Below are 18818 nucleotides of genomic sequence, written 5' to 3' on the forward strand. Positions count from 1 at the left end.
TCCAGGTTTTCCTTATTTATATCAGAGAGCTGAGGATAGAAATGTGTGCATCTTCAAATAAAAAATAAATAAAGCTAGTTTCACTCAACTAGCTCAACTGAAAGAAAACTAAAAGGTAAAAAGAAGAAATAAACATAATTTGTCTATATTGCAAGGAGAAGAAGATATTAGGATTTTGTGGTATATTTTATATACATTTCAATTCAATAATGGAGTACATTTACATATCAGTTTAAAGTGTATTGCCAATAAAACATAAAACATTAGGTAATGTTAAATTCACTTTGCATAAGTGCATCTAAAAATGCCTCCTTTTCCCAGTCCTGCAGTTATATGTGAAATCAAATGTCCATAGTACAACGTCAATGAACTGTAAGTATAATCTCCTTTCCACATCTCCACAATAACCACTCCACCCCCACACACCACACCACACACACACACACACACACACACACACACACACACACACACACACACACACACACACACACACACACACACACACACACACACACACACACACACACTGATCTTATCCCTGTCCATCCCCGCTGTCCGGAGTCAGGAGGAGGGACGCGTGGAGGTCACGGTTCACAAATCAAACCAACCCTTCTGTGGGGCTTCTCCCTGCTCCTCACCAAGAGGCCATCTGGCCCGGCAAGCTGTGTGTGTGTGTGTGTGTGTGTGTGTGTGTGTGCGTGTGTGTGTGCGTGTGTGCGTGTGTGTGTGTTTGCCAAAATGCTAACGAGGGGATGACGGATGTGCCGTACATGTGCTCTCCTGGCCCGACCCCTCGTCTCTCATGTGATTCCTCATTTCTTTAACCACATCCACCCATCTGCTTGTCTGACGCTTCACTCACAGACCTCTTTTACTCATTCATTGATTTTCTTAGAGCACCAGTTCTTCCCTCAGTGTGGCGTGGAGCTGGAGCATGTCCCAGCATGCATTGTGTGGAAGGCTTAAAAGCACAAACAAGCTCCAGGGAGGAGCGTCAGACAAAGTGGTGGTTGGAGCCAAGAATGCAGTTTTTTTTTCTCTGTCCCATATTTAACCAGCTAAAGGGTCACAGCTCTATTTCAAGGGAGACCTGGCCAATAAGGAAACACCAATACATCTAATATAAGTAACAAAACAAAACCCAGAACACTGTGTTTAAATGTATAAATATTAGTTTTAACTCATTTGTCTGGCACACTCAAAATATCAGAAACAGTATACAGCACTATACGACTTCCTATCAACTGGGAACGATGGGTTTTACTCTCCACTCCCAGCTCATCACAACCTGCAGTAATTAACCTATTTCTCATAATTGCAAATGTCAGACAGTGAATCTTCAGGCACAAAACATCTCTCGCCACAATGACTGATTCTCTCTCTGAAGTTCATCAGAATATCACCTACGTGTTCGTGCTGTTAAACAAGAAGCTTCCCTGGCAGATGGTTTTACAGCTGCAACTTTACAGAGTCATTCATTCATTTTGCAGTAAGATCGTCCTGTTGCCAAAATGTGGCTCCACGCTGAACTCTGCTCTCGCTGCAGATCAGTGAGTTGCAGATATGGACATATTGGAAAAATCTTCTTTGTGTGTTTTCTGGTTATTGGAAAAAAGGGCCAGAAACCAATAAACTCTTATTGCTGTTACAATCTCTTCCCATTCGTTTCCCTGAAACCCAGAAATAGCTTGTTGCTCGGCCAAGGAGGTTATGTTTCCACCCCCGTCCATCTGGTAGGTTGCCGGTTGGTTGTTTGCTGGTTTGATTGGTTGGTTGATGGGTTGACTGGTTGGTCGTTCACCAGGATTATGCAAATAGGAAACTTGGTGGAAGGACGAGACGTGGGCCAAGAAAGAAGCCATTAAATCTGTGGTGCAGATCTGAATTTGTTTCACTTTATTTAACTTTGTGAGATATGGATTTTTGACAATTTCCTGATGTTTCTAAGTGTGATATTTGGTGATGATCCACACAAAACGTGGCACTGGTGGAATTAAGTGTGTTTTCATTATGGGACTGTTGGGCCTTGACCTGTCGTGACGTGTTTTACTAGTTTCTAGGTCATTGTTGTTGTTTAGGCTGTAAATTCACCTCCGTTTAAAGAAAGATTTGCTCAACTCCCAAAATGAACTGCTCCGACAACGACAATGAAAAGTAACAACGTTTCGTAAGAATCGTTATCTGGAGGCATGAAGACACCAGTTGAAAGAGTCCCACTCATCCAAAGGCTGAATCACTGCCATGTCTAAATTTGGCCGCGGTCCCGATGTGTCAACCCTCAGACTCCAGGGAAACCGTACCACAGTGTTGAAGTGTGACTCGTCTGCCCTGCGGGAGCAGGACCAGTGGGCAGGGAGACAGCGAAGAGATGTGGAGCAAAAGAGAAAAGTCACGGAGGGGAGAAGGAAACTGAAAAATAACACGACACGATAAGAAGCAGGATTCATCTCAAGCAGCATCGACGCACCTGCGGAGCTTTAACGTCCACGAATCCAATTTCTCTGCTCCTTTGTTTCTTTTGTTCCTCTCTCCTTGACCTTTTTCTTTCTCCTTATTACTCCAACAGACGGGGGAGTGCCATTTTTCTTTTTCACCCCCATTGTGAGCACCCTTCAGCACACCTCTCAGAGACAAGTGCTATTATCCCATTATCTTATTATGGGAGCGACGGAGGAGTTATTTGTTCGGTCTGTGACATTCACGGCGAGCGGTGACATTCATGGAGGCGCAGCTGTGCAGGTTCGGCTCAGCACATCGCAGGATGCTGCAGTTAAAACAGAGTCAGGAGGCGAGAGGAACTTGGAGGAAAGTCCGGAAAGAAAGACTTTCCAACCTTGGATCCGTCAGTGGAGATACGCTCCATTAAAAACAGACTCAGTGATAATATGGCTAATATAGTCGCTAATCCTGCTGAGGGTGGTTTTAATCTTTAACGTAAAGGATGATGGATGTTAAAGGGAGGATGACATTAGTTTTCAGCTGCTCCAGACTGAGCACAGAAAAGGGGATGAGACTGATAAGGTGCGATGAGGGTAATGAATCAAATACTGAGAGGAAGAGGAAGAGGAAGAAGAAGAGGAAGAGGAGGGAGAAGGGAAATGAGGTCTTTAAAAGTGACGCTTTTCTTTGAAGTCTGCCAGCGTATTGTTGTATAAAACAAGCATCACCATAATAACGTCTCCATTTCCAGTTTCTATCAACCGACTGTGCAAATAAGTTGAGCAAAGATGAACGCTGCGCTCCGAGTCCACTGGAACCGGGACATCGGCCGGGACATCAAACGGAAAAACAAGAAACCAGCTTTTGAATTTGTCGCCTACGTAGATTTGACTTAGTCAGTGAAAACAGAGTGAATATATTAAAGTACTGCAACAACAAACAAAAAGTATCTTTCAAGTTGTAATCCCGTCCTGCAGTAATCTTTTTATTTCCTTACACATCAAAAAACTGTTTTCCTTTTCACTTCCTGTAAAATGTAGCTCAGTGGCTTGGACGTAAATCCATCAAATTAGCTGTGACCCCTCAGAAAATGTGTAAATCAGAAACCAGTCCAGGTCGTGCAGCCGAGGCAGATGAGTAAAATGTTGACATTCATCCTGTGTTTAAAAAAATCATTTCCACAAGACGTTATCAGCGAATGTGTAATTCTCACACGGCTCCAACAGCTCATCTGTATTTAGGTCACAGCTGGAAACACCTCAGGTTAAAGATCCAGTGGTTTTCAATGAGGAGGCGGCTGATAACAGCGAGAAGGAGAGAGTTGAGGTCCAAAATATTTCAGACACGTTTTCGGTTGCATACATTTTAAATTTTACTTTTGGAAACAACGTTTTTCGCAGAGAGAGAGAGAGAGTGTGTGGGGGTAAATGTGGACAACAGCAGAACAATAGGCGGCTCTTATGTGTTGGGCTGACACCCGGTGATTGGCTGCTGGTGGCATTGACCTTGTCAAAATTATTCCCATGGGACATTGAGAGGAGCAGGAGGAGGGGCTGAACCCAATCCTTCACCCCCCCCTCCCATCTCGTTTGCATTTATAAGCCTTTACATCCTCTGGTTTCATTCACTCATACACTTCTCCTCCTCAACAGCAGGTTTCAACGGGTTCTGATATCTTTAAACTTTAATGACATATAGAAAAGTGTAAACAGGGTTCAGCCGTGCACGAGTAAGCAAGCTTCCACCTTCCCCGAGTTTCCCCTGACAGAGAATGGACCTCCCTGTGCTGCAGAGTCCTCAGACGTAAACACAGAGTGAAGCTCCGTAAATGAAAATGCACGTTTGGTTCACGTGCGGCTCAGGTCCTGAGAAATCCATCATCCAGTGAAAGAAAAGATGCAGTGAAACCACACAGAGCCGAACAGCAGTGTTGGCAGACTGCAGGGTGAGAGTCACTTCCTGTTACAGCCGCCTCCACAGGCTCCTCTCTGCTCGTCATCGTGCTCGCTCACTGTCTGTCAAAGATTTACTCCACATTGATGTGTAAAAATATTTTTTTTTTCACCTCCTCCTCCTCCTCCGTGTTTTCATATTTTAACGAGTCTGCTCCCGTGTGCATGCACCGGTGGAAACACAAAAGTAGAACAGAAATAGCTCGCGCTGCTTTGTGGGAGAGAAGAGCTGCAGAGGAATGGGAAATAATCCCGTTCATGCATTCACCTGAAAATTTAAATCATCCTGAGAGACATAGAAACAGAGTTGACCACGAGAAAATAACAACCAGTCACCAGATGTTTGTATAATTGTGTTTCCAAAGCAATGATTCCCATTAAAACTGATTTTTATAAATTCAAACTGTAGCTTCGTGCACAATGTCCACGTACGATATGGAAGGGCTGCAGCAGAACAATCAGCCAGTTGTGCTAAAGAATTAGTGTTTCACATCTGGTGGAGGTCAAAACCAATCTCCTCTCCCCTTCCTCCTCCTCCTCCTCCTCCTCCACCTCCTCATCCTCTCGCCCACCATCTACCAATCCTCTGCTGCTCAGCTACACAACGAAGTACTAATACACAATTGAAGTGCTACACAACGGCTTCAGTCCTACCTGGAGAGAAGTGAATAACAAACAGGTTTATGTCTGTTATTTATTGCAGAATGTTTAATATCACATTTAAACCAGACTCCATCATAAATAAATAACACAATTAGTTTATATGACTGAATTCACATGAGACTTCACCACAGTTCATCAACATTTCCCTCACTAATCATACAATCACTTGTATTTTATTAAAATAAGCTTTGAATTAAAAGATCAAATCCACTAATTCCATAAATCTGTGTGTCTGTATGTGGCTCGTATATCTCCACGACTGTTCATCTTATCGACTTCACTCTTGGCAGGTCTATTGTTCAGGGTTAAAAGAAGTGCAGATTCAAATTTGATGCAATTTGGATGCAGATATATATATAACGAATAATATGAATAACGAGGCGACCGGCGCTCTGCAGCAGCAATGTCAACGACGACTGATTCTCCGGTTCAGGTTCTGAGTCGTGAGTCGAGCTTCACTGAACTTTAAAGCGTTAATAAAAAAACAATCTGACCCAAAGTGTAAAATGACCAGAAAACAGAACCACTATGTGGAGCTGAGCTTCAGTTCTGTAAAAACTGCTGCATGGAGCTTTTTCGGCATCTATATGCAAACCATCAATATTTATGGTGTAAGGTTCAGCGCCCAAACGTGTCCGGTGCTACTGTGCAGAGAGGAAGTGTTAATTTACGCTCCTGCTGGTGCAGATATTGATTTGCAAAGCATATTTCACAACCCGAGAGTCAGCGCGTGTGACCGAGTCATAAACTTTTTAACTGACTGCGCCTGCCCCTTCATGTTGTATAAGTAATGTGTGAAGTTTAACCGGTTCATCAGTAAATCAGAAGCAGGATCACAGAAGAAAAAAGCCACTTCTTCTCCTGTGATGAGACGTTTCACAGTTTGCCGGCCAACCGCAGCACAAAATAAATCCCTGCCCGCTCGTCTTAGATAAACCGTGGCTGGGATCAGTGGTCACAGCCAGAGTTGGCGGAACGAGCTCCAAGAGGAGGAAGCCAGCATCGTTTTATCAGCCTGACTTTTTCCTCGCGGGGGGGGGTAGCTTCAGAGGAGAGGGAGGCAACAAAAGTGCAACAGAGAGCAGTCCCTCTCCTCAATAATTGATCAGGGCATCTTCCACACTAATGAATGCAGAGCATAGGTAAACCGCCGAGGGCGTGATTGTCATGAAACAAGTGCAGATTAGCTTCGTTGAGGAAGATGAATCTGTTTCTTATCATCATGGGAAACTGCGTAGTTTACTGTGTGAAGGTTCCTTCGCTCCCACGTGACAGAAAACGTTCCTGGAGCTGACAAATAGATGCTGGCACGTGCACAGGCCTCATCCGGAGACATCACACACTCACTGGGCCTCCTGATGAATGAGCGGCCGCTTGTAACCATGGTAACAATGCTCATTGTTCCACTATAGGATGTCCAGGCTCTCCGCAGAGGTCTGGCATTAGCTCTGACTGGTTACCAAAAATAGATCACAAATACTCACAGACACACACACAGACACACACACAGACACACTGCACTATAGTGGGACAGCTACACACACACACACACACACACACACACACACACACACACACACACACACACACACACACACACACACACACACACACTGCATATATAGTGGGACAGCTACACCTACACACACACTCACACACACACACACACACACACACACACACACACACACACACACACACACACACACACACACACACACACACACACACACACACACACACACACACACACACACACACACACACACACAGCCTGAATCCCTCTCTGCAGAGGATGTCTGCTGCAGCCAGAGGAGACAAAGTGAAGTAAAGTGTGCATTAACCTACATTCAGTGCTTCGAGTCCAGCAGCACTGCCTTGAGTTAAATCATGTCACGCTGTGTATGTTTGTGTAGTCGTGACGCTGCGAGGACAGAAATCTGCAAACACACTTTTCATTCAGGGGGCTCGTCTCCCGTGAGGGGACCAGAACCTGGAGGGTGGACCTTTTGTTTTAGGGTTAGAATTCCTCATGCTGCACCCTTCCTAACCCGTACCCGACCAATTTAAGATTTGATAACGCTGTCAGAAATCATGGTCGTGCTCGTTCCACACATCTTCTGCCGAGTCAAAACCCAACAATTCACCACAGGGCAGCTCTCAGCCTGACATTGTGACCAGTGATTCACGAGCAGGTAGCAGCCGATGCAGCCTCGAGCTGTTATAGCCTCGAGCGATGGTGAGGACAAGTCTGTTGAGCCTTCGTGGATTTTATTCCATTTTCAGACTCGTCATCTTCAAACACAACCGAGGACGAGTGAAGTTTCATCATCGCTGCAGCTAAAATGGATTTTCAATGGAGGCTGTCGCCACAAGGTAAAAAGGCAAAGCGGGCAGTTGCCTGGAGCCCTAAGCTGAGAGGGGGGGCCCCAGAGGAAGGATGATTACATCAGTCCACAGCTACGACAATCTTGTGAGAACCCCCCCTCACGTTCTGTGATCGCAGGAGACGCTATGCTCTGAGACCCCCACTCCACTAGCTTTCCACTAAGTACTAGAGGTTTAGTTGAAGGCTTGATCGTCTGTGTATGATGTGCCTGGGATGGTCCCTTTAGCCTGGGGGCCCCCCCGAAGTACCTTGAAACACACTCTCCCATAGAGCAGAGCCCCTTTGAGTGTGCACATGCAGTTTCCAGTAGATGCAGCAGCTTCATGCAAGTGGCTGCTGGACTTCAGAAAGAAGCATCTGCCAAATTAATATATGTAAAAGAGCCGTTTCTACCAAATCTAACTGCAACTGATCAATTCCTTTTTACATCAGTGAGATTTGACCTTTTTCCTCCTTCCTCAAAGCCACATTTAATAAATATTTAATAAATAAAGGCGGCTGGAACCTGAATGAAGACAACGTGTTGCCATGAATGAGACGCTGAGATGGAAATAAACAGAATATCAGTTTTAATAGGAGAAACATCTGGGACATAATTAAGGTTAATAGAGTTTTTAATTTATCATCAGACTTCAAACATGCCATCAGAGTAACGATGTAAGTCAAGAGTGTCCTTACAAGCATTGTGCATCGTGTGTGCGCGTGCGTGTGTGTGTGTGTGTGTGTGTGTGTGTGTGTGTGTGTGTGTGTGTGTGTGTGTGTGTGTGTGTGTGTGTGTGTGTGTGTGTGTGTGTGTGTGTGTGTGTGTGCACGCTGCTGGGCCTGAGGACAGAGCAGAGCGAGGATGACTTGTCATGGTCGGCGAGCTGGCATCTGGGATGACGACAGCCGCGCTCGGCCAGTCGGCTCCGCTCTGCGCTGCATCTAAATTACCCCAGTAACAGAGATGAAAGCTCCGTCTTCTGCTGATAAAAGTGTCGTGTACTTTCTCGTAACGTGGCCCGAGGCCCCGAGTTCCCTTTCAGAGGATCTATTCATTATTAGATAGAGGGACACTAGCAAAGTCAGTGCAGCGTTTGGTCCTCACATCACATGAGGTTACTTGGTGCCGACATTAAACCATAGATGTTCCCGGCTGCACAGCATAAAATGACCGTAACACAGTATGTTTAAGTATGTACTGAAAACACAAGCTGTTTATTTCTATAACAGAAGACACTTAAATGAGATTCTGCTCATATCCAGGTTCATAATTCTAACCTGTGTTATTACAATAAAAGGTTTAATGCTCTAATGTTCCTGAGACTCTCGCTTGGCTTTGTTAGGCGTCGTAAATGAGACAGAAATGTGAGAATAGATTTCAACTCTCATGCAAACTCGACCTGCAACTGTTCTTCTCATGATCGATTGATCCACCATCAAATTAACTGATTTATCATTTCCTCTAAGAAATGAAAGCCGACGTTCTGACCAACAGTCCAAAATCCAAAGATATTCATTTTCACCTAGTGAATTCTGTAAAGTTGATGCTAATTCAAATAGATAAATAGATCAAATAAGATAAGATGTGTGAAAATAATCATAATATAAAATAGTAATACAGTGTAAAAAAGGATGGCACATTGATACAGATATTCTTTACATCGTACGATCATGTTTTTGATCCACATAAAAGCTTCATGGGCAGAAATAGACGGCAGCTCAGTTCACAACAAACAGGCGGCACCGATAGCAGCGTGCTTGTCAAAACGTTTTGTCAGAGTCCCGGCGGACGAGAGACAAGCGAGACAAAGTGTTAACTGTCAATATTAGATGAAGGAACAAGAGGCAAACCGACGATTCTGGCGAAGCCGACGCTGCCAGTGAGTGTGAATGATTTATATCGAGAGATTTAACGAAACCACGACACCGCAGGTAAACGCCACAGCAGAGAGGAGACTGATTAAATCCTGATTATTCAGTTTCTTTCCTCCTGTTTTCAACGACAGAACCGAGTCAGTGGATCACAGTTCAACACGAGCTGTGGTAAATAAGAAAGGAGGAGGATCCACAAGGTCTTCATCATGTGACAAACATCCACCGGTATCAACACAAACCTGTGGTGTCATGTGACGTCCTGCACATGTTGCAGAGGAACAGCCGGGAGTCGTGTTACTACACCAGAAATAATCTTCATCAACTGCAGTTTTATTGAGAGACACACACCCTCTGACCATCTGCCTTCCTCTGCCTCACACACTCAGTTGGTGAAGCTGCGTTAACGTTTTAATTTGAGACTAAAATCCGAAGTGATAATTTACCACTTACATGTTATTTGTTGTTGCATTGCATCCTCTGAGAATTCACTTCTCCCTAATTCCCTAATCTGAAGCACAACCTAAAACTAGACATTACACTGGACATCTAGAAATTAGCATGTCTCCCCAAACGTGCACAGCATCTGAGATCGCCCAGTTTCACAAATCACTTAAATCAAAGATGTTGTTTTTTCCTGCATCCCATCTGCTAAGAATTCATTTGTTTCCATTCAGCTAAACTGAGGCAACAGATATGTTTTGTAGGAAATGCCGTGAGTGGCTGGATTATGTTCAGAGGCAACACATTTTTTTTAATGAATGAAGAGCTCATAAACAGGTTGAAAGCGTCTGGTGGCAATTTGTTCAAAACACAGTCAAATCTAATATTTCAACCCAATCAGGAACAAACAGAAGTTTGTTTTCAACAATAGACGACAACTGGTTCATCTGATATGATTAAATATCAATTCCAAGTCATTTTGATCCACGTGTGATGATTCATTTGGATTCAAATATTTTTTGTGACTGAAACAAAACAATGATTCCGAATATGAAGGAGAAATTACTACAACTAAACAAACCGACGACCTGTGAGACATATTATAAACCAGACGCAGAAACATGAGCTGGTGACTGGAAGAGAAAAGAGTGAATGTGGACGTATGTAAAGCTGAACGTCAGAAAACTGACAACAGCAACAACAGAAACAGCTGTTTCACTGTCTACAAAACTAGATAACAATCTTAAGAAGGTTGAGAAACTCGAGAACAAACCCCAGCAGAATATAAAGAACATAATCAGAAGGAAAAGGAAGCAGAGACATGACAACGCAGCTCAAAATCACTCAAATTTAAACATCCTACGCAGGAACATCCCTCCTCGTAGAATACGTTCTGTAAAACTGCTCCGATAGATGAATTGCTTTGATTCATCCTCTGATCTTAAGACTTTAAATGATGCTGAATATTTCTCATTTTTATGGTTAAAGAAAACTCATAACTGTCCCATTTCAAATCTAAAATATAAATATAATTACGATGACTCTGCAAACACTGAACCACTCAGAGCAGCAGCAGAAGCAGCAACTCTGCATTTGTGCGTTTTAATATTTAACTAAGAGCAGAGCCAGAGCCAAGAGCTCTTCACTGCATGGAGCTGGGTCACACGTGCACGTGTGCATGTGCTTTAAATAGACAGTGTGTTTTCTGCTCGACTGATTAGAGGAAACTGGATCAGTGTGTCTTCCTGTAGTGAAAGTTCTTCCTGCACAGCAGCTTCCCTGTATCCCTCTGTGGTGGGGATCCATTTAGATGCTTTTAGATAAACCGACAGGATTCAAACTACTGCAAACACACTGCAGTGGCCATCAAGTCCGCTTCCCCCTGGGACCTTCAGTACGTCTCAGTCTTTGGGTTTTGGTCTTACAAATAGACTTTGAAGGTGCGCTTGCACTCCAATATTCTGTTGCTTAGACAGATTTCCTGCGCTCCAGTTTCAGCTCCTCGCGCTCACGTCAGATCAACAATTCAAAATCCAAACATATTTAATTTACTATCATTCACAACAAGGAAAAGCATCAAACCAACACATTTAAGAAGCTGGAACCAGTGAGTGTTTGGTACGTTTTCAATAATCCAAATCATTGCTGATTAATTTACTGTCAGTATACGGTTGTTAGTTTTCTGTTTATATCTGGTCCTTCCTGAGAGAAGAAGGTGCACACAGAAGGAGAGGCCACTTGTTTTCAATAAATGTAAGAGGACGTAGAGGACTGGGAGAAGGAGGAAGCAAGATGAAGCTACGCTGGAGCAGATAAGACATAAAAACACCTCAAACACCAGCTCTGCAGTACTGACCTCACCGAGCAACGTTTCAGAAACTCAACAGCTCTGCAACGTGACGTCTGTTGCCTGTGTCGAGTGCAAGCGCGGGCGAGAGGACGAAGACAGACAATCATTGATCTCCCCTCAACAAGCAGGACACCATATTAACTAAGTGGCGGCCATCTCTTATTCATCCACTCGCTCATCACTTATCAACGCCCTCGCGCTCCTGCACTCTGATGGGATTTTCACGGTCCATTTATGTGACAGGGGGAGAGGGGGAAAGATGGAGGAAGGGCAGGAGAACACAAGGGAGGGGTGAATGAAGGGGAGGAGGGAGTGATGATAAGAGACGGAGGTAAAGAAAGACACATGCACACAAAAGGTGAACGATAAGCAGGACAAGAAGAGAGAGAGAGAGTCTGAGATGTGTTGATGGATAAATGATGAATGGGATGACTGGAGGCGTCGAATCTCACAAAAACCAAGAGACACAGACGCGGAGATTAGTCCCAATGACCCACTTAGCAGGAGACGGACGAAAATGGCTTTCATTTACATGTATGAGGTGTGGGTGTGAGGACGATCGCGATGACGACGGCCTTATGAAATGTTTTATTTAACACAGGAAGCAGACGAGGATTATACAATATCAGACTCTGACTGGACCTGCAGCTGCAAATAGTTTTCACTTAAACCCTTTTGCTTCCTGCCCCCAGGGAGTTCTCTTTTAACCACTATCATCAATACGTTAATAAAGGTAGTTTAACGTTAAAAAAGTGTAAAGATTTAATGCATTGCAACGCTGTGCAATCAAATCTGGGTTTTTCTTCAGTTAAAAATGGTTGGAAAAGCAAAAATATTGCAGAAAAAACAAGTCAAATCTTCTATTTTCATCCACTTCACAGAGGAATGTTTTTACAAAAGACAGATAAATCAGGTCCCACTGGGGAGAGTGAACCTGAATTGACCCCTGGAGCAGGCTTATCCTTCCAATTAATGAAAGAGTCATTAAAAAATGAATTAAATCATAAAATCACTTTAATCATCCTTTAATGAAACAGGAAGGAGATGTTTGGCAGGCGAGGGGAATCGAGGAGGAACGAGTCCGGACGGAAAAACTGTGATTCAGCCACATTTTGCTCCAGTAGACAGATTTTCATGCTATTGTTTCTTTATCATCTTTATTTCTGCCTTTTTCAACCATTCAAACATCAAAAGCTTCAGCTCGTTCCAAACATTCATACTTTTCATTTTCCAACTTCCTCTTGAAAAATTCCAACTTTTCCTGCAATTTTTGGGCTTTGATCTCAAACGACTCCTTCGTACGTCAACAGATTTCCAACATCTAAACATTCTGCTTGTTCATTGTATCATTGTGTATCTCATATTTCTATAATTCCTCTGTCAGGTTGTTTTTCAGTGGAAGCAGTTGCTGGAACAGTGACCTTTGCCTGTGGCATCTTCTGCCATTGATTCAGGGCAGGCTTTCCACCACGGGGACTGGCACGAGCAGCCAATAGGAGCACCCCCCTCTCTGAACTGCCCTGTGATTGGTCGAAGACTCCCGTCCCGGGCCAGATTTCCCCGTGGCTAGAATCAGAGCCTGGAGGAAGTGCAGAGGTCTAGTTTCCTCTCAGATCGCTTGATTTACATGATGCTGAAAGGTTATTCTGGACCCTGAGATGAAGGAGTTTTTGTATCTCAGGGTCTTCTTCTTGTTCACGAGTGAGAAATCTCATCAGAAAGACCCAGAACTCACTGACATGTTTACATCTCCCATCTGGCGGGGGGGAATGTCTCGGGAGGGAGCAGGACGCCGGGAATACCCTACTTCCTGTATGACCCGAGCCCGGTTAAGCAGAAGGCAATCAATCGGATGGATGGCTGGATGGATGGATGGATGGATGGTTGGATAGATACCTACACCAGCTTTAAATACACAAATCGCTGACAGATTGTTATACTGTCACAATGTCTCCACATTAGAATCACTACAATTGAAATCATCCATTTCTCCTCCTTTTTCCACGATCTGAGCCAAAGTTAGGAAACTTACACAATGATACAAGATCCCTTTTTCTGTCTTCTTCTCTCATGTTGAGCCATGTCGCGGTAAATCAACTCCCTGAAGTCCTTATGGACAATAAGATAAATCTGTTTTCCTCCAGAATAGTTTTAATCTACAAACCTCAGCAGCAGCAGCTCTCAACCGTGCATGAAACAAGTATTTGGCAGGAGTATAAACAAAATGTAGATTATGAAATGCAGTGCCACGCTTTTGTTCAGCAAAAGTACTGAGATGTTTTACTTAAGTATGAACACAACACAATGACATTAAGGAGGAAAAGCCTTTTCACAATCTCACATAAGAAAAAGTACTCAAAGCCTCACTTCACCTCAATTCTGCGTGTTATATTTCAAATATATACTTTATATTACTGTAATATGATCAGTGATTGAAAAGATCAGCATGAGAGTAAATGCTGACGAAGTATCAATTCGTCATTATCAATTTGACATAAAATCTTGATATGAAAAGTATAAACCCAGCATAAAATGGAAATACTCAGGTAAAGTACAAGTACCATGAAATAGGCATGAATACAGTATACTTCAGATAGTGATGTGAATATATAATCTTTTAAATTAGGTATTGTTCTAACCTTACTTCCAAAAACATTAATTTTAACCGTGTTAACATGTGCGGATTAAAGTAACTGACTTAAACCAACATTATTATCCCCGTCCTGCTGCTGCCTGAGGAAGAGCACTGACCTCTTCCTCCTCCACTATTCACACACACGCACACACACACACACACACACACACACACACACACACACACACACACACACACACACACACACACACACACACACACACACACACACACACACACGATGTGCGCTGGTAAAATGTGAAATAGCCAGACGGGGTTTGTGTGACCTACTCAAGTGATGACTCACATTGTATCCACACAAACACTGACACACACACACAGGGGATTTTGCGCCTACAGTAATTATCTTATTATGCGTGAATTCTGATTATTCACACAGAGTTCTCCAATTTACGCTTTGCCCCACATACACTGAAACTCAACCACACACACATCCCTGCTTTCTGTGATCAACATTTCCAGCTCACGCTTCAGCTTCAGCTTCCTCTGCCGTTGAAATTCACCACAAACAGCCGCAGACGCTTCGACGTTCGCGATCAGCCGTGTGAACACAGGGAAACCACGGAGATGCTGGGGGGGATTTGTGGCGAGATGGCTGAGCACACGTTTACATAACCATAAGAAACAAGCAGGTTAGAATGAGAAGCGTGATTGATACGAGGTTTTCAATTCCACAGAGGCCACATCAGGCTACACACACACACACACACACACAGATGCCTAAATGGCTTTGAGCCTTATGTGTATGTGTGTTGTGTCTTTGTGAGGACCATTTTGAGCATAGACCCTATGGAGAGAGGGACAGTGAGGACATGTTGGTTAGGGGGAAGGGTTACGTATTTAGTTGTGATGGTTAAGGTCAGTGATAAGGTTATGGTTAGGCTGTCCAGGATGAATGGAAGTCAATAGCAGCCCAAACCCGTCACGTTGTGTTGACTCGTCTTCCTTATGGGGTCAAAGGTAAGTCCCCTTATCGTCAATCATTCAAGTTTAAGGTGAACACACGTTCTAAGGTTTGTTTCAGGTTAAGGGTTAAGGGAGGACAAGTAGTAACTATGGTTAAGGTTGGAAATCAATGTGATAACAATGTCCCCGGAAGTCATGGAGACACTGCGACTGTGTGTGTGTTAAACCTTGTATAGATATCTTTCTGAGGACCATTTGAAGACCTTATGAGGACATTTTGGCCCTTTTCTCACTTTCTGATTAACTTTCTGAAATCAGTCTGAGGGTTCAGACTTGGTTTAATGGTTATGTTTAGTATTAGCTTTAGGTTTGGGTTAGTTGGTTAGTTGGCTGGTTGGGATTAGGGGCTGGGGAATGCATTATGCCAATGAGTGTCCTCAAGTACAAGGTTGTGTGTCTGTCTGTTTGTGTGTGTGCTTGTGTGTGTGTGTTGACCTCACCTTGTGTTGCTTCCACATCACCGCCAGTGGTTTGACATCGTGCTTGTTGTGTTTCCCTTCCTCCAGACACTTGACGCACACCGGAGCTTTGCAGCTGCAGCAGAACATGCTGAAGTTTTCCGCTTCGTGGTCCACGCAGGTCGCCGGTTTCCGCGCGGTGGCGGGCGGCTGCTGACCCCCGGTTCCTCCTCCTCCTCCTCCGCCTGCCGCACCACCACCTGCCGCTGGGTTCCGCGGCGGCACCAGGCGGTGCTTGGCCAGCGGACCCCGGGATGGGTGGCACCGCTGCTGGCAGGAGTGACAGTAGAAGACGTCGCACTGCTCGCACATCACCGCCGCGTCCGCCGGGTTGCGGTCGCACAGCTGACACTTCACCGCCGTGGAGGAGGAGGAGGCGGCGGCGGCTGCGGCGGCGGCGGCGCGGTTCTGCTGGTACCGCGCCACGATGGCCTCCAGCAGCCGGTTCCGAGGGAAGCCCCGGAGCCCCCGCTCGTCCAGGGACACGCTCCGGTGGCACAGCGGGCAGGTGAGCGAGCAGTGCCGGTGGGCGGCGGACGGGGGAAACACCCGCACCCCGTTGGGGGACTTGAGCTGACACGGGGTGTAGGACCCGTACCCGCTGTCGGTCTCACTGTACAGACTCATCTTGTCCATGTCCAGGTAGTCGTAGTCCGAGCTGCCCGAGGCTCGGCTCTGCACCGGGGTCTCTCCCTCCGGGGTCTGCACCGTGATGTTGCGGGCGCAGGCCAGGCACACGTTGTGGGAGCACGGCAGCAGGACGGGCTCCCGGAACAGGGAACCGCACACGGGACATTTTAACTCTTCCTCCATCGTGCGTGTGTCGGCGAAGAGGAGGGAGAAGCTCCGGAGAAAACACTTCAGCACCGACTGAGGCGGACAGCTCCCCAAGCAGCTGTGCGCATGCGCTGCAGGGGGGCGGGGACTGTGTGGTGTGAGTGACAGGTTCATTGAAAGGCTCTGATACACCCACACTGTCATGATTTGTTCACAGGGTCGAATCCGGGCTGGGTGTTTTTATTTATTAGGCTTTGGGTTGTTTATATTGTATTTATTCACTGAACTGTTCATTTATACACATGTTAAATCCTCCACACGCTGCCAGGAATAAAATGAAGTGTGTATATTGATTTAATCGTAATTTTATTGAACAAAAATTTGTTATTTTCAAACTTACTGGGTGTAAAACTACTGGTATCAATGCATATTCAGAAGAGAAATAGAATAGATAAAGATGATTAAGTGCTGTCTTTATATTTGATTCCTCTTAAATCATTTAAAGTAGAAACCTTTCTTTTACTTTACAAAGATTTAATTTTACTGAATTGAAAATCTTTTTAGATGATATTCTTCATCCTTTAACATATGATAGGGTTTTAATATTGTACGTGTTTGAGGTTGCATTAATTATTCACAGTTTTGTGGTTTGATCTGTAAAATAATCAGAAACTATTAGAATGATTAAGTAGAAGAAAATGGAAATCTGGTAAATTACAATACACAGAATAAGTCTTTTCCAAATTAAATTATATTTCAAAGGGGAATCTAACGAAGGAGAATAAATCCTATGATGTTGGTCCAGGAAGCAATGAAGCGCTGATCATCCATCATCAAGTCAAGAGTAATGGTGGTCATGGCGATTATAATGACGATCATTTATCTGACTACCTAATTATCTGCATTTGTTCTGCCTGTCAGCTTGAGATGGATCAGACGCAGCACACAAACCAAACAGAGATGGATCAAGTAACATTTTCAAAGATGACACCGTTAAAAACTGAAAAGACAGTAGTTCAGGTGACTTGAGGAGTTTGCTGATGCTCATGTGGGCGAAGGTTTTTTGGATCCGTTAACCTTCGTGTTGTTTGACGTCAGCCCTCTGTGTTAGCTCAGCGTCTAATTGACCAGACAGCAGCCGTGACTGAGGCCCCTCAGGGTGCAGCTTTAATCCACACCCACTGGGACAGCTTTCCATTTATCAGCCCCGTTAGTTTAATTACCTGTAAATTAGATGTGTTCTGTGGAGTCTTCACACATACTGTAGAATACTAAGCATCTACACACAAAACACATTAAAATCTACACAATTTCCTTTGCTTTCATTGCACGACTTCACCTGTAGGCACTTGCTCCGCTCATTGTGAGGACACGTCCTTTTAGAACATTCAATATCATCACTGTAGGACATGAAAGCTCGAGTTACACTGCTGGAGTGGAAATGGCTTTTTGAAAGTGAAGCACTCTTTGTGAGATGCATCCGGAAGAAAATCCAAACACCCAGCAGCACCGTCCTCTTAACATCACAGGCGGAGTTGGTTTTACAAACATTGTGCTGAAAGATCCACTACAAGTCTGTACTTCCTCCCATTTCATGTTCACTTCCCCGCAGTCGTCTCTCCAGACGAGACTAACACACTGAACAGGCTCTTGTAGACTTCACTGAATTTAAGACTCGGCTGCTTATCTGTTAATTGAAAAGTTAAGGTTATCGTGTGTAGAATGATGATTCTCAAAGTACAGTGTCAGCAAGTTTTTCTGCAGTAAAATGAGACAATTCTGCCAGAAAATGCATAGAACTTCCATATGTCAAATGGTGATCGATACATTAATTATCCAGAGATTTTTTTTTGTATTTTTGAAATTTCTTGTGATTCTAGAGAGTACCAAGTGGTGGCGCTGCAGTACAAACATTTAAAATCCTACACGTTGAGGTTTTAATGAATGAAAAGCAGGAGATGGAAGAGATACTCAGATCTAAATACAGTCTACAGATACTCAGCTGCAAGTAAAAGTGTTAGTATCAACATGTATTTACCAATTCATCAGAATCCACTCACCTATAGACTATGTTTTATTGGATTATAATTATTGACACAAGTGCATCGCTTGAATTTGGAACATTGGGATTGATTGTAAATGCTTTGCTGAGTCATTTCCCTCCACGGATCAATAAAGTCAAATTATATCTCATGTTAACATAAAACAAACAATGAAATACTTTATTTGTTGAATACATTTTGTATTATAATCAGTTATTAGTACCTTAAGTTATCAGGTAAATAAAGTGGAATGAAGGGTAAAATATTTACGTCCAAAATGTGGTTGAGGGGGAAGTACAAAGATAAACTGGTAAATGTACAGTTTT

The 18818-nt window shown here is 44.0% G+C and overlaps 1 protein-coding gene across 2 annotated transcripts in view; it reads right to left on the reverse strand.

Annotated features, from left to right (window-relative positions):
• LOC118099381 (E3 ubiquitin-protein ligase TRIM9) overlaps positions 1 to 16557 on the reverse strand; it is a 36394-nt gene extending 19837 nt beyond the window's left edge. For both annotated transcript variants that reach the window (XM_035143946.2, XM_035143944.2), the window contains exon 1: positions 15656 to 16557. In XM_035143946.2, coding sequence (XP_034999837.2) covers positions 15656 to 16486 — 831 coding nt within the window. In that variant the 5' untranslated portion in view covers positions 16487 to 16557. The remainder of the gene's footprint in view (positions 1 to 15655) is intronic.
• Positions 16558 to 18818: the final 2261 nt, after the last annotated feature.

Source organism: Hippoglossus stenolepis, chromosome 20 (assembly GCF_022539355.2).
Source record: "Hippoglossus stenolepis isolate QCI-W04-F060 chromosome 20, HSTE1.2, whole genome shotgun sequence".
Taxonomy (NCBI): domain Eukaryota; kingdom Metazoa; phylum Chordata; class Actinopteri; order Pleuronectiformes; family Pleuronectidae; genus Hippoglossus; species Hippoglossus stenolepis.